Below are 16,082 nucleotides of genomic sequence, written 5' to 3'. Positions count from 1 at the left end.
ATCAATGTCATTGATCAAGTATACTAGATTCATACTATGAAATGATTTAGTTTTAGAATTATGTATATTTCTCTTATTTTTTAGTATATATAATGCATATATATATATGCACGAATCCTCCACGAATCATAATTGGGAAAAAAAAAATCCCGAATCCATGGATCCGATTCACGTGCCCGAATCGGATTCGTGTCACGAATCGGCAACTAAGGTTAATTATAGCCGTTGCATGAACTTGATTATCAAATGAAAACTAGTCAGTTAAATCTAGTCCTTGTGTTCATGTGAAATGGAATTAGTTAATTATAGCCATTGTACATTTATGATGAATGAGTTAGTTATTATAATGAAATTTCCTAACAACCACTTGATGATTTTGTTTAACAAATTATGAATCTTGAATTGATGTTTTGGCAAGAATGTTGTTTTAAATGTTTATAGGATGAAGACCGGAGAGAGAGGGGAAGCATTATGAAACGAGTTCATCGGAAGGGGATGGTCATAAGATTCAGTCATCAGTAATGACAGGTTTGACCTAAAAATCGCCCTGGCAAGGTTATTAGGACTTGACAACAAATTTCTTGGTGGAATCGCATGAGCTATAAAAAAAATATATATATATTAAAAAAAAGAAAAACAAAGTTCTTACCTTTATTAAATTTATCAAATAATAATCACTTAATATTATTTTACTATCTCGATTAAGATCATAGATAAATAAATACAAAATGGCACCATTACATTAGAATCATTAACCCAATAATGCCACCTTGCAAATACTTACCTATAAACTTAACTAAGATAATAAGATAATATAAAATAATATTAATAAATAAACTTTTCATCTTTCCCTTTTTATTTTATTTTCCCTCTTTTTTTACGTTTCTTTTCAAACTGATGGGTAAGATATTCGTGTATGAATCTTGTAACGGCAAGGAAACCGTAGGGTCGATTCAGAATTATTATAAATTTGCCTTGTCGTGTATCAGCAGCATACTGTGGTCAGGCTTCCTATTTTCTTTACAACTTCTCTGTGAATTTCTTTTGCTTTGCTACGGTGCCAACAACACTCAAAGATCATTATTATTTTGCATTTCTTAAACGCTAGTAAGCCGTGGAAGTCTAAGAAGAAAGCGTTTGAATCCAAGAACAACAAATTCAACTGAACAGAGTCATGTAAGGAGATGACTAGTACTTCTTTCCTTCTTCGTTTGCCTTTTTTAAGCTATGTCGGTTATGATCTTTTTTTTGTGTTTACAAATAAAGTCGTCTTCTATATGTTTTTAGAGCATTCGTAACCTTCATTTGAAGACTGTATTTTTCTTTCATTTGAACTACATTAAGCCAATACCTTAGCTGAATATTATCATTTGTCCAAGGCAATACTCTTCAGCCGAGTGTCTTGAAAATATAGAATATCCTCAAGTATGCCAGTCTTTATAAATAATGTCTGAAGATTCTTCATTTTAAAGTTTACTTTTGATAATGTAATACAATATCTGATAACAGTATTGAGTGCACCAAGGATATCACCCGGCTAATGCCAGAATGAGATGATGAAGGTGCGAGCTATACAAGAATGATGATGTTTAGGCACCAAAGAGTCACTGGCCTGATGGCCTGATTATGGTGAGGAGGTGTAGATGAACCTGTTAAAATGAAATACAAGAATGAAATCAGTAACCAATATTATACAAACAAAATCTAATGCATTAGCCCATGCAATTTCCATTTTTGAAATTAGTTGTCAAGCTAAGTGGTAGAGATCGGGTTATATACCCACATATTGAAATCCTTGGCCAGGGTGGTAATAGGCATACTTGCCACAACAAATTGATTGTGTTGTTGTCCAGACACTTCAGTTATTCTTTTGAATAACTGTTGGGACCTCAACCCACTTGATTACTTTGATGGCTAGATCGATGAACGTCCCAAACCCAACCTCGGGGTAGGGAGGGCTGTTCTATTAATTTAGAACCTATGGGGATAAGTAAAATGGTCCGCGGTTGGGAGGTTAAGTGTATGATAATGCTTCTCCTCTCACCAAAGCCAGAGCTTGGACAACCAAATATGGAAGATTCCTAAATAAAGACTGTATGTTTTACTTAACCTGCAAGCTTAGTATTTATCTTTTCTAGATTTAAGAATCTTTGTTGTAAAGTTGGATATTTTCTTAGAAATCGTTAGATGATCATGAACTTGAAAATCTGCACTTTCATTTCAGTTAACTTTAATTAGTTCAGTATTTATTTTCAGCTGATTATATAGATTATTAGTTAATGACAAACTTGATAGAATAGAGAAAGCAATGTAGACTTACATATTCAATATTTAAATCATTATTGAATCCTATGTTATGTGAATATGAAAATTAATTTAGTTAGTTTAAGGATGATGTTAGTTAGAAGAAAACCAGCTGTTACACAATGATGGTAAAAGGAATCTAGTGCTCATTTTATTCTGATGTTGTGGCATCTTGGTTCTGAGATGCCATAGTTTTGATAAGATTGATAATATACTTTACCAAATAACTATTAGATCATCATGTTTGTCTACACTCCTTCCATTCTTAATGTCAATTAAATTGACATGTGCCTTTCAGATTGGATGGAGAATTTTCTTTTCAAGTCCAGATGCTAGGCTACATTCCTTTTGAGACTTTATGACACAACTCTGCATCATATCTTTCTAGTGTATAGTTTCTCAAAGGTTATCATGAATAGTGTAAGTACTATTGGTTTTAATAGGTACGAAATTCTTCTCTCATTCGAATTCATATCAATTTGCTGGAGCTGTTCATTGAGTTTATGTAATGTCCCCAATTTTTTATAAAATATTGTAATTAGGTTAATTAATTAAATTGTCCTAAAATTAAATAATATCACAAGGACTTATTTAATTAATTGATTTAATTAATGAAGGATCCCAATTTTTATTAATTATCCCTAGATGTTTTTTGTGTCAGCATTCTTTTGTAAACCCTGTAAGAGTTTTCTCTGAAGGGGTATTTATGATCTGCGTGTAGGATGTTTTTGATATGCGATCAGAATTACTTTTATTGTACTGTGAATTCTTGTTGAGTTCTGTATTGTTCACCATTTTGGAAGTGCAAGACCTTCCCTACTTGGCTATCATGGTTTTTGGGGGATTCCCTCATCCTATTTTGTCCTTTGTATTATTTTGCTCAGATTTGCAAAATTGGAGCACCATTCTTGTCTGCAGATAAGTTTTTAGAATCAATAGAGTTTGTATATGTTCAGCATACACTCTGTGCATTGTGACAAATTCACTATATATTTGATATTTTTTGTGGTTTATAAATAATTGCATGGTCACATTGGATGGGTCCCGACGACCCATACTCTTGTCTGTAACACCTTATACTTCTGTACGACAATCCATCCTCCTGCTTCAGTGTACACCCTCCTGCTTTACAGTTTGCCCTCCTACTTTATAGTCCATCTTCCTGCTTTATAGTCCATCCTCCTTTATTGTACATCCTCCTGCTTTATAGTCCTTCCTCCTACTTTACTGTACGTCATCTTGCTTACAGTCCATCCTCCTACCTTACTGTTCATCCTCCTACTTTACCATACATCCTCCTGCTTACAGTCTATCCTCCTGCTTTAAGCTTTACAGTCCATCCTCCTGTTTTACTGTATGTTCTCTCTACCCTTACTTCCATCCATACAGTGAACCATCTCACAACTGTACGCCTCTCTACTCTCAACCATACATATTCTACACTGTATGGGCATTTTCCTCCACCATATGGTCATCTAATCCTACCTGTACAAACACTACCCATCCTGTCCATACACTCCACCTCCAGAGCCTGCCCCATACATTACTCGTTTGCAATCATAAGAAATAAATTTGTCCGTACGCCTATTTGGGAACATTACAGTTTGCACACCTTGGAAATGGTAACCTCTTCCATCAAGTTCTATTATGTACCTAATCATCGTGTACATTGGCACAAGTTCTGCTTACTGGTATCTATTGATTACTTAATCTATCTATCAGTTCATCCATTTATCAATCTATGAATCTAGACATACATATAAATCATCTCTTTCTCTCACACACACATACTAAATATCTTCTCAAAGGATATCAATGAGAAGTGAAGCATTGTTTGTTTTAATAGGTATGGAATACTCCTCTCATTTGGATTTATTTTAATGTGCTGGATCTGTTTATCAAGTTTACTCATTTTTACAATGTTTACAGTTTCCATCAAGTTTTTTGATGTACAAATCATTGTATGCAATGATATAGGGTCTTCTTGGTACTACTTGTTGATTACTTCATCTATCTATACATCTTTATATGTAAGCATACACATATACTCTCTCTCTCTCTCTCTCTCTCTCTCTCTCTCTCTCACACACACACACACACAGGTATGTGTATGTGTATGTGTCTGAGCACACACACAGGTATATGTGTGTGTGTGTGTGTAGATTGTAATGCCCATAAAATAGTAACCATGGAATTTCTGAAACAGGTGAACACTTTTTTTTGAGACAATCCTTTTTTAATATATTCATTTTTTCATGTATAGATATTAATTATAAGCTGAATTTGATTTAATTTCGTGACATTGATACCATAATTTTCTGCATTACGGTTGGTGTTTATGGACAAACTTATTGGGCTTTCCTGCAGAATATAGACAAAGTCCATGGTTGTCCTAATGCTTTTTGGCCACAAGGCAAAGGAATTCAGACTCGACCTCCCCAAATTTGCAACCTCTATGGGACATGCAACCATTTATGAGGTGAGAGAATAGGCACCTATGGAATACACACATAAATTCTAAACATTCAGCTTTGTTTGACACTATCACTGATAGTTCAAAAACGTTTGTGGTCAAAAGCTAACCTGACATTACTTAACCTTTGATAATTGTAGCATTAGGCCATCACAGCCCAAAAGTTCTCCAAAAGTCACACTGGATGTGAGAATTTCATTAATTCCAGTTTCATACAATCTATTTACTTAGCCATTTTGAGATCCAGTGGATGCAAGCAAGAAGATGAATCTGGTTATATCACGTGACTCAAACAATTGACAGCCTTTGTTGTTGAAGGTAGCGATTTAACAGTTGTTCTATGCTAATGATTTTTGTTGTTTCATCTTCAATATCAAGCTAAATATTTGTCTCAGTCAAACCCAACAGACATAGTTCGAATCCTGGCATTGTTTGTGTCCTTTGTTGTCTACCATCCTTTTTTCTCAGAAACAATAAAATGGACTTCTAGATTATGTCAGTTAGAGTACTCAGTAGAGTATAATTCATGGGCATATCACTATAATCAATCAATTCCTGGATTTTTACATATGAGAGAACTTGCTACTGTCAAACATAAATTCATAAAATGTTGATCACTGTTGTCTCCCAACTGAGACAAATAAGTTGTTGAAAGAAGATTGCAAGCAGCAAGCCTAAGTGTTCGGTCTAAATTTAAAGTCAAAATTGGTTCACAATATCTTGGTATGCTCGTGGACATCAGGACATAAGATTCGAAAGTTAAAGATTTAACTAATGTTCAGCAATGCACACCATTTATAAGAATCCAATATTAGCAATCACTATTATACTGAGAATCACTTGCCAAACATAAGTGAAATTTAATTTTTTTGATACAACTTGTGGACTGATTTTTGGTCACATGCCCTAGCTAAAGGAAGCGAAGTTTTCAAAAAGTCAAAAAATCAAAATTGTGTCAGATAATTTGCAGTCATGCGCACCTTCAGTCACAGGAAACAAGCTTTCCCAAATGATCATGGCATTAAAACTCTTTCATATGCTAGCTCACAGAAGATTTTAAGTATTTATCAAAATTGTGTCGGATAATTTCCAGTCATGCGCACCTTCAGTCACAGGAAACAAGCTTTCCCAAATGATCATAGCATTAAAACTCTTTCATATGCTAGCTCACAGAAGATTGTAAGTATTGAAGTAAAAACGTGTGGCTATGGCATGAGATGGGTGCATGGAGAGAGTAAAGTGAATTTTCGAAAGCAAAATCATGCCCACAAAGCACTTGCATGTGTGAGAAGGATTTCAAAAAAAATGAAAGGCAAAAGTGTGGCAAGGGCATGAGGTGTGCAATTCTGTAAACAAATTTCTATCCCCAGTTACATATGTTTTTATTAGTAATGGTGTGCACCTGTTAATAAAGTCAGACTGTTAATTTATCGAGTTAAATTATCGAGACACTTCTCTGTGGCCAAATTAAGCATATTGAACATAAGAGTGATACAAAACAATTTGATGGGTCATGGCCATAGGAAGTTCTTTTTTGAACCATACAATAATATGTAAGCTTTCCGGTAGATGACATAATCTCTCTGAGTTTTGATTAGTTCCAATAAGTAATTTCCCATCACGCAGTAGGTAAAATCAGGCTCTACACACATCAAATCATGTTGTAGAATAAATCTTAACTAGATACATCTTGTTCTCGTGCAATCCTCTCTACTGTATGGTGTTTATTAGAGTTACAAGAGCTTTGTTTTTACCACCAATGGGCATAAGTGTAGTGATAAATTGGCACCCTAGGTTTCTCTCTTTCCTACATGAACTTGTTCTAATGTTTTTTGTTTAAATCCTTGAAATGCATGACTACATAATTCAATTTGACGCTGCAGGTTTTAAACCTGGTCAATGTCACAGGAATTGGCCTCTGCTTGCATTCAGCATCAAAAGTTGCTCATTTACACCGACGCATTGTCAAAGCGGCTTCTTCTATGCATGCAAAAGCTACATTCGCAACATCAAAATGCTATATTTCATCTCAATGGAAAGATCAATGCCATGATTTTGAGGAAGCGATACAACTCTTCAGTCAAGCCCAGGATACTTGGTCCCAACGATCTGCTCTCGGTAAGAAATTTAGCAAGATAAAAAAAAAATTATTTTCATCTGTAAAGAAATAAAGAAACTTGTGTCAGCTACTTAGCTTATAAATACTTGATTTGTTCGGTAACCAGCTGAAAAAGTCTTGAACTCAATTTTAATAAACTTGCTACTTTTTCTCCTATTTGCAGTTAATTTTCTATCAAATAGTAATGCGGGAATATCAGTATACGGTTTTGTACTAGACCGCTTTTTTGTTCATACTAGTATTGCCTCTCTATTGACCACTATGTGGTTTATTGTGGGTCAGTCTTTAAGTAGTTCATAATCAAACATGTAAAGGGAAATATGAGCAACCGATTATCTTATTGCAGAATTTCAAGGTATGGACATGGTTTATATTTATATCTTTGGCTCCATCTTTCCTCTAATGTTTGTAATGTGTAACATAATAGAGCTTGTCTATACGTAACTTGAAGTGTTTTTTGGGGAGACTTTTCTGAACGAAAGGCCCTCTTGGACCCTTTTCGCCAGTCACATGGGGAACATTTGTTTAAGTCCAATGTAAGGACTCTCTTTTTTGGCTCAGCGATGTATTGGTTCTGTAAAAACTTATTTCTTCTTATGATACAACGATTCTTGTCAACTAAGCTACAAATCTTTCCAACATTTATTTGGTTTACCTATAATCTTTATTTTGTTAATAGACTAAAGCATGCACAGTAGCATTTTCTGCCATTGATTAAATTGTCTTTCGGAGAATTCTGCCAGCTTTTAGAAAGCAAGAATTGAGGTCAGTTTAAAGAAGCACAGGTACTTACTCTGAACTTTTTTTCTTCAATCACATCATTGTGAAGCTCCTTAATTTTCCTCATTTGTTCATTCATGACCTTAGATATATAGACTTTAGTAGATTAAACTTAAAAGTATAATATAATCATGTCAAAATATCACAAAATCTTGTAGCCAGTTAAATATTAGAAACATCTTATTATTTGTTGGTTAATCATTATAAATATGAAAAACTTATACTCATTTGTTAGTTTTCACATAGGTACATGCAGTTAATAAAGATGCATACCATTTATAAGAAACCCCCAGGTACATGCAACCAAGACAAATTTGGACCCTATCTGTACCCTTATATATCTGTAAAAACATCCAGACAACTTAAGATTATTAACTCCAGCATTTTTTTTGGTCGCCATTTAATATTTCTTCAATATTTAGCATCATTCTATATTTGTTTATCACTGGTTATTTTTGGCTTTATCTTTAGTGAAAATAAGTTCAAGTATTAAAGACAATTTTCATAGTTAATTTATGAGATGATATTTTTTTAAACATGTGCAAAGATTTTTGATAAATGCTTCGGATCTTACTCATGGTATATCATCATGTTGAAGCAAAATATGTGAATGTTGATCTTTAAAACAATTGATTTGATTTCATGGCAACAATGTGCAACTCAACAAAACAAGCTCCAAAAAAGAAAAAAAAACACTCAGGTGAAGGAAGAAGAGATTTTAAAATAGTCTAATACTTTGATGCTAGAAAATATTCACAATGGTCTGAGCGATCTCAGAGCAAGCTTTGGATGAAACCACCAATTGCAACAATCAGCAATTTTTTTCACATAATCAGTTATTTTCTGCATAAGCAAGTAGTAGCTTTTGTTGGTGATAGGTTTTGCAATCTTCCCTTGACGACAAATTATAGTTTTGCTAGGCAGCAAAAAGAGTTCATGGCTTTGTTGAACAGGCTGAATAACCAAAAGGGGGGTGAATCAATTATTCCAACGCACTTATAAAAACTGTTGATCAGTTGGTTAATACTTGACAATCAACCACCATCACTTAAGATTTGTCGGTTATAGCACAATAAATCACCAATGTAAAGATAATCATGAAAGCACAAAAACACCAACATAGTCAACACCAAGATTTACGTGGAAATCCAAATTGGAAAAAATCACAAAGAAGCTAATTGCCATGAAATGAAAAATACCAGTTAGAGTGACAATGATTAAGGTCATTTTGTACAGCAAGACTAACAACCTGAAATGCTCACTGCAATATGAAAGGGTTTTGCAGGTAGCTATGTTCCCTTGAGTTTCCGGTACGGGGATGGCGGGGGACGGCAGGATGGGTTTTCGGAACGCAAATTTTTTTGGTGATTTTGGGGACGAGCGGGACGGCAAATAGGGACGGCTATATATAGAGAAATTTTAAAATATACATTGAAATTTGCAAATATATATGTCATTCATATAAAACTAAGCACAAAGCATGTCATTTAAACATTATAGAACCATAACATACAACATTTGAATGCCATCTAGGAAATAATATCTGATTTTAATACCTAATTTTCAAAATGTATATCAATATTAGTGAACACTGAACAATGAACATTAACAATTGTCAATATCATAATGTCATAATGATAAACATGATAAATCTGAAAATCAAAATCAAAATATGCCCAAAGCTATAGGCCCAAAGGGTAGAGGGCTGCCATAAAGTAATAAGTATCAATGTATCATAATCATGCTCATGTTCAACATAAAAAACAAAATATAGAAAAATGAAGCCGACTGTTGCTCCTATCAACCTCTACTGCCATGGCATCAAAGTCAGAGGCCTCCCCACTATCATCCTCCACAGGAAGTTGGAGGCTTAAATTTTTTTTTTTATGTTAACTTTTTTTAATTTTATGCAAATAAAAAAGGGGGACGATTGGCCATACCTGGTACAGTCGGGGGACGTTTAGACATCCCCTTTTCATACCGGGTACAGCTGGCCGTCCCCTCTTTTTTCCTTTGGTGTCCCCAAGTTTTCGAGACATCCCCTGCATTATTTCACTTTTTGGGGATGGCTAGGGGACGTCCCATACCCGTCCACTTGTCCCCAGGATGTCCCCGTCCCTGAAACATCGAGTTTTCGGTCAGGTACGCATCCTCGGGGAACATGGGCAGGTAGGCTTTACTGACCTAGAAATTCAATAAGGCTCATTATCAATAGAATACAACTTACAACCAATAGGCTTATAAATAGTACATGATAGATCAAGTATGAACTACAATAGAATAAAGATTTCCACTCTCTACAATTCCATTCTACAACTATCTACACCTCTTCAAATAAGCTAAGCTAAGTTCACACTACCACCACATGTAGCTCGCATTACCACCACATTTAGTTCGCATATAAGCAACAAGATTGCATGAATCACATATAAAAACTTGAATTCATGGACTTGTATACATCCCTCTTGAAATGGTCATCTATATAGACTAGATGCATGTCACATATGTGTGGACTAAAACATATTTGAGATAGGTCACACACCACCTTGAGTAATGCAATGATCCTCGAGAATAAGGACACGCCACAATGATCACCAACACCAACAGTTAAGACTGAACACACTAGGAATCCTTGTTGGGACCAAAATCAAACCATATGCCTCACAAAGGATCAGCCCAAAATCATGATTGACTAAAGTGATGCAAACTATCACCGAGGCATGAAGTGGTAAAACAATTCATGCTCAGTCAATGGTAACACACATCACCTAATACATAGGTAATTAGTGAAAGACAATATCTAATATGTAACCAACCGATACACCAAACAAACACAAACTTGTCAGTACACAATTATTGTTGTACTAGAGGTTGAGATAAGGATGTTGACATCAATGACAACCATCAACTTCACATCCTAACAATCTCCTCCATTGTCATTAATGGCAACAATCATCAATAAGAAAGCATAGAAAGAGTACTAGTAAAACTCTCCAAAACACTCCGAAAATTCTCTCCCTTTGTCAACAATGACAAAGAGTCATGATGAAAAAATAACTACTCCCCCTATTGAACACACTCTTCTCCCCTTGAGAGGAATCACACCAACTCTATTCTTGAAAGATATACATGTGCAAAACTAGTGGACCAATGCAAACATTGGTGCATATTAATGAGCACTAGGAAGGGGCAAAATGCCCAACATCCCTTTGAGATAACCTAAAGTATCCTTAGACAAGTTTTGTAAACATGTTTTCAATCAGCTCCATTTTCAGTACATACTCCAACTTAACTTTTGTAGCCTCAACCTTCTCTTTGATAAAGTGATATTTGATATCGATGTATTTTTGTTTTGCAATGCATTATTGGATTCTTTGGCATACAGATAACACTGGTATTATCACATAGTATAGGAACAATTCAGAAAAAACTAATCCTTATATTCTTCAAAGACTACATCTAAAATACTTGACTACAACATGAGGATGCTACAATATATTCCAATCCAACAGTTGAAAGCATTACATAATCCTACTTTTTGTTGAACCAAGCAACTAACTGGGAGCTAAGAAAGAAGGCTCTCCACAAGTACTATTCTTCTTATCCAAAGATCTTGCCTATTGGCATCTTTGTATGCTGTCAAATTGAATTTTGATCCGTTTGGATACCACATGCCATAATCTTCAGTCCCTTTCCAGTACCTAAAGATTCTCTCCACTTCCATTTCTTTCGATTCTTGATGAAATCTGGCTGCCAAACATACTGCATACATGATATCTAGTCTAGATGGACTTATACAACAAAACTCCAATCATCGATCTATACTTACATGCCTCTGCTTTCGGTGTCATCATCCTTAGTCAACTTGCAATTGGTAACAATAGGAGTACTTTTTGAATTTGAATTTTCTTAGCCAAATTTCTTTAGCAATTTCTTCACATACTTGGATAGAGATAAAAATACTTTTGTTGTTCTAGCTGACTTGCAATCCAAGGAAGAGATTCATTTAATCGATCATAAACATCTCCAATTCATTCTGCATATCCTCAACAAACTTCATATGTAGATCATCTTTGCCACCAAAGAAAAATATCATCCAAATAAACTACAAAAATTAGAATTCTATCAGTATCTATCATGAGGTACAAATTTCTATTTGCCGAACCTTTTTAAAATCCCCGATTGAACAAATATTTATCTAACTTGGCACACCGGGCTCTAGGTGCATGTTTTAGTCCATAAAGGTCCTTCAACCTACAAACTACATCTAGATTTGCCTTTGATATGAAACTTTCTAGTTTCTCAATGTAGACTTTTGCATTTAGCTCAACATTCAAAAATGTTGACTTGACATCCATCTAATAAACTTAAAATTTCTTGTAAGCTACAATTGCCAAGAACATTCTAATGGTCTCCATTTGAGCGACGGGCACATGTATTATCAAAGTTAGCTAATTCAATCTAAGAATAGCCTTTGCAAACAAGTCTAGCTTTGTTTCTCACAACTTTACCAATGTCATCCAACTTGTTCTTGAAAACCCATGTTATTCGTATTCTTTCCTACCAGTCTAGGAACAAGCTCCTAAATTTGATTCTTTTCAATTTGATTCAGCTAGTCTTTCATTTCATTGATCCAACTCTAATCATCACAATCTTCTTTCATAAATTTAGGTTCAACTTATGAAAATAGATGGTATAAAGCTCGCTCTTTTGATTCCTTGCTTTTGGTAACAACTTTGTTCTTATCATCGAAAATCTGGTTTTTAGGATGATGTCTCTGAATATAGCTTAGAGCTTTACCAGTAGAAGGTGTCAGTCTTGGTTCTACTTGTTCCTTCTCCTTTTCCTTTTCTTTCTTCTCCTTAGTATCAGATTCATAATCAATAATCTTTTTTGGTTTCTTTTGAAAGTTTTTGTTAACTCTCACATTCACATATTCCACAAGTTTACTAGTCTTTTATTTGAACATTGATACACTTTTCTTTTGGTAGAGTATCCTAGAAATATTTTTTCATCAAATATATTGTCAAACTTCCCCAAATTGTCTTCATCTTTATGAATGTAACAATTCAATTTTTTTTGAAATATTTCACAGTACGTTTCCCTTCTATGCCAAAGCTCATACGAAGTCTTATAGTATATCTTTTGGTACAAAACTTTGTTCGAAGTGTACACAATAGTGTGTACCATTTCCTTCCAATAAACCCTTGGTAGATTTTCCTCTTTGACCATTGTCCTTGTTGATCATTGTCTTTGTTGCCTCCTTAATTATTTTGTTAATTCTTTTCACAACACCATTCTATTGTGGAATTCTAGCTACATAAAGTTGTCTCCTTATTCCATGTTTCTCATAGTATCTTTCAAATTCATCAGAAGTAAACTCAAAACCTCTAATAAATTTTAATCATTTGATTTTCCTTCCACATTTATTCTTAAATCTAGATTTAAATATCTTAAACTTCTCAAATGCTTCAGATTTTTCTCTTGAAGTGCAATCCATGTATATTTGGAATGATCATCAATGAATAATGAAAAGTACCTTTCACCTAGTAGACCTCTTATTCTTGTAGGACTAGAAATATCAATGTGCACATGATTCAATAGATTGGTAGACGAGTGATCTTTATCTTTGAACATTTCTCTTCTTTGCTTTCATTCTTGACATCCTTTGAATATCACACTGTTTGACTTGCTTAGCTTTTGCTGGTCTCTAACAGCTTCAGTCATACTTATCCTTGTCAAATTATCAAAGTGTATGTAAAACATTCTTATGCCAGAGCTAACTATCATCAACTTGAGATATCAAGGATCATTTTATAGCTCCTTCTGCTAATACATATTTATGTTGGTTCTCTTGCCAATTGCAATTAATGCTCATGATCTCTTCCTGATTTCATAACCTCCATTCTTGAAATTAGCATCACATCCATTCTCACACCTCTATCCAATACTAGACAAATTATGATACAAACAATTTGCATAACAAATATTATCAATGTAAATCTTACCATTTGAAGTAATTGATCCTTTCCCAACAATACATGCTACTTTTTCATCATCAAATCTAACATGACCACCATCATACTTATCAAGTGAAACAAATTTACTATTATAGATCCAATTATATGATGAGAACAACCAATATCACTCAACCATTCATTCGTTTTCCTTGTAACATATAAAGCAATTTCAATATCATAAATCTTAACACAAATGTTAGATATATCAATTTCATATCTCTTGGCCTCTTCTACATTTACTTCAATATAAAGAAAATAATCTTCACCTTGTGACTAATAAAAACATATTAGCATCTTCATTCTCATAATAAGCCTTTTTGTTGAATATTTTAGAGCTTTGTCTAGGATCTCTATCCAGACATCTAGTACCCAAATGACCAACTTTTCCACATCTAAAGACATTTTAGAGGTAACATACCTTTATACTCGCCGATACTTTTCTTCAATCTTCTAGCAGAGTTAGCTTCCATGTCTTCTTCATCATTATCAATAGGTTCTTTGTCATCTTTGGTTGATTTGAGAATCGTTTTAGATATGCTCTTATTATTGCCGAACATTTTTCAAGCTCAAATACTTTTAATGTGCCAAACAATTGCTCCTTGGTAAACTTCTTCAATAGCGAAAACTTTGTTGTTATCACTACTAGGTAATCTAGTGCCTTGATTCTTTTTCTTTCTTTCTTTCTTTCTATTGATTATAAATTATCAAACCATTACAACTCTGCAACCTTTTACAGTCTATATATCACATCTCAAAAGATATTATCTACTTATGCTCATAAGTTCATATATGGCTCTCTTATTAAGGCCTACAAAAATTACTACATATTATGTTAATGCACATTTTTCATATTACAAGACAAACCAACAACAACTAATCCATAGTTGTAGCCCTAGATACAATTAGACCTGGGTGTACTACTTTGACTATCATTGGTGGTAAAATAGAAACTGGTGTAGCAACTGTTCAATGGTAAAATGGAAGCACTTTAGGGCACCGAGCCATTCAAATATGTGTGTGAGGGAAAGAGGAAGATTTCCAAGTATGATTTGACTTATGATCCAAACTCGATTAGCTAAGACCCAAAGGGTGAAGGGTTCTAAGACAAAATCTAGGTTATAAACAATAACACAACACAAAGAAATACACTCTCTTAGGCCCTTGATAGGATGATGTGAAATTGAACTAATTGCTTGGGAAATGTAGATCTTTTTGCTATGCGAATACAATCAGCCCAATTAAGATGCCAATTTAAGGTAAATATATGAAAGTAAATAAAATATGAAAGACTCACCTTGAAATACATCGAGGAAGATGTATTCGTGCTCCAAAACTTGCAAATCTAAATTGTATTAGGATATCCATCTGCAAATGTAATGAAATGATGAAAGGAAAAATACTCAAAATCTCTACAGAAACTAAGAATGAAGGACTAGGTCGACTAGGGAAGATGTCCTACAACTAGGTTGACGTAGTTCATGACTCTGAAACTAAAAACTCTAGAAAGCTTGTGAATTGTAGGTTGCATATCTATCATCCTCTTCGCTCCCAACCTGCAAATCAACACAGAGAAGAAAGGTTGGGGGTTGGGGTTTGATGACAGCTTGCTCGATCAAGCCCTAGGTTAAGGAATTAACCGTAATTGAGAAATGTAAATGTAAATGACTGTAAAAGAAGATAAATGTTAAGATTCACCTTGCTTGAATCTATGTAAATGTATTGTAGATATTGAATTAGGAATGAAGGATGTAGGATATCTCCATAATTGCAATGGATTTATCATAACCATATCTTCGAGCCATGGATGTAAATGTTTAGCAATGAAGAAGACAATGAATGCCTCAATATAGATATCCTCCCTTGATGGCCAACAATATGCTAGATTTTGAAGAGGAAATGTCCACAAAGAATCCTTGAATGCTTGAAGAAGACTTGCTTGCTTAAATGCTTGAATATTGGAACTCCTTGCCTTGAGTGCTTGATGAACTATGAATGCTTGATGAGATGAGATATGAAAAGAAAGCTTCCAAGCCTCCATTTATACTAGTTTCTCAGTGGGAAAATAGTTAGAGGCCGACTTAAGATTAACTGTTAAATGGAGAACTGTAAGTTGACTATTAAGTGGAGAGTTAACTATAGGATGACTATTAAGTGGAGATTTAACTTTAGGCCAACTATTTAGCAAAGAGTTCACTATAGGCTGATAGGTGAGAAATAAATCAATTGGTAAATGCAAGGCCTTTCGAGACCCAAAATTTATACTCATCAAGGACTAGGTCGACTTGGGTCAACTTGGGTTGACCTAAACCCAAAAAATTGAGGAAAAAGGCCTCAAAAAGGACCAAGTCGACCTAGTCCCAGAGATTGGAGAGAAAAATCCTCATAA

At 34.3% G+C, this 16,082-nt stretch overlaps 1 protein-coding gene and 1 long non-coding RNA gene across 11 annotated transcripts in view; both read left to right on the top strand.

The window, feature by feature from the left end:
* Positions 1–7,518, top strand: part of LOC149546279 (uncharacterized) — a 133,527-nt gene extending 126,009 nt beyond the window's left edge. For 7 of the 10 annotated variants that reach the window (XM_089791128.1, XM_089791127.1, XM_089791126.1 and 4 more), the window contains 2 exons: positions 6,661–6,895; positions 7,060–7,518. In XM_089791128.1, the coding sequence (XP_089647254.1) occupies positions 6,661–6,895; positions 7,060–7,196 (372 nt within the window). In that variant the 3' untranslated portion in view covers positions 7,197–7,518. The remainder of the gene's footprint in view (positions 1–6,660; positions 6,896–7,059) is intronic. The other 3 variants (XM_089791123.1, XM_089791130.1, XM_089791124.1) reach the window with 1 other exon arrangement.
* LOC149546280 (uncharacterized) lies at positions 2,778–4,936 on the top strand. Its single transcript, XR_016353687.1, has 3 exons — positions 2,778–4,334; positions 4,672–4,783; positions 4,918–4,936. It is a non-coding gene; the product is annotated as an uncharacterized LOC149546280 (long non-coding RNA).
* Positions 7,519–16,082: the final 8,564 nt, after the last annotated feature.

Source organism: Cupressus sempervirens, chromosome 7, assembly GCF_028749045.1.
Source record: "Cupressus sempervirens isolate cs-2001-9-10 chromosome 7, ASM2874904v1, whole genome shotgun sequence".
Taxonomy (NCBI): domain Eukaryota; kingdom Viridiplantae; phylum Streptophyta; class Pinopsida; order Cupressales; family Cupressaceae; genus Cupressus; species Cupressus sempervirens.
This window is presented reverse-complemented; position numbering and strand designations above follow the sequence as displayed.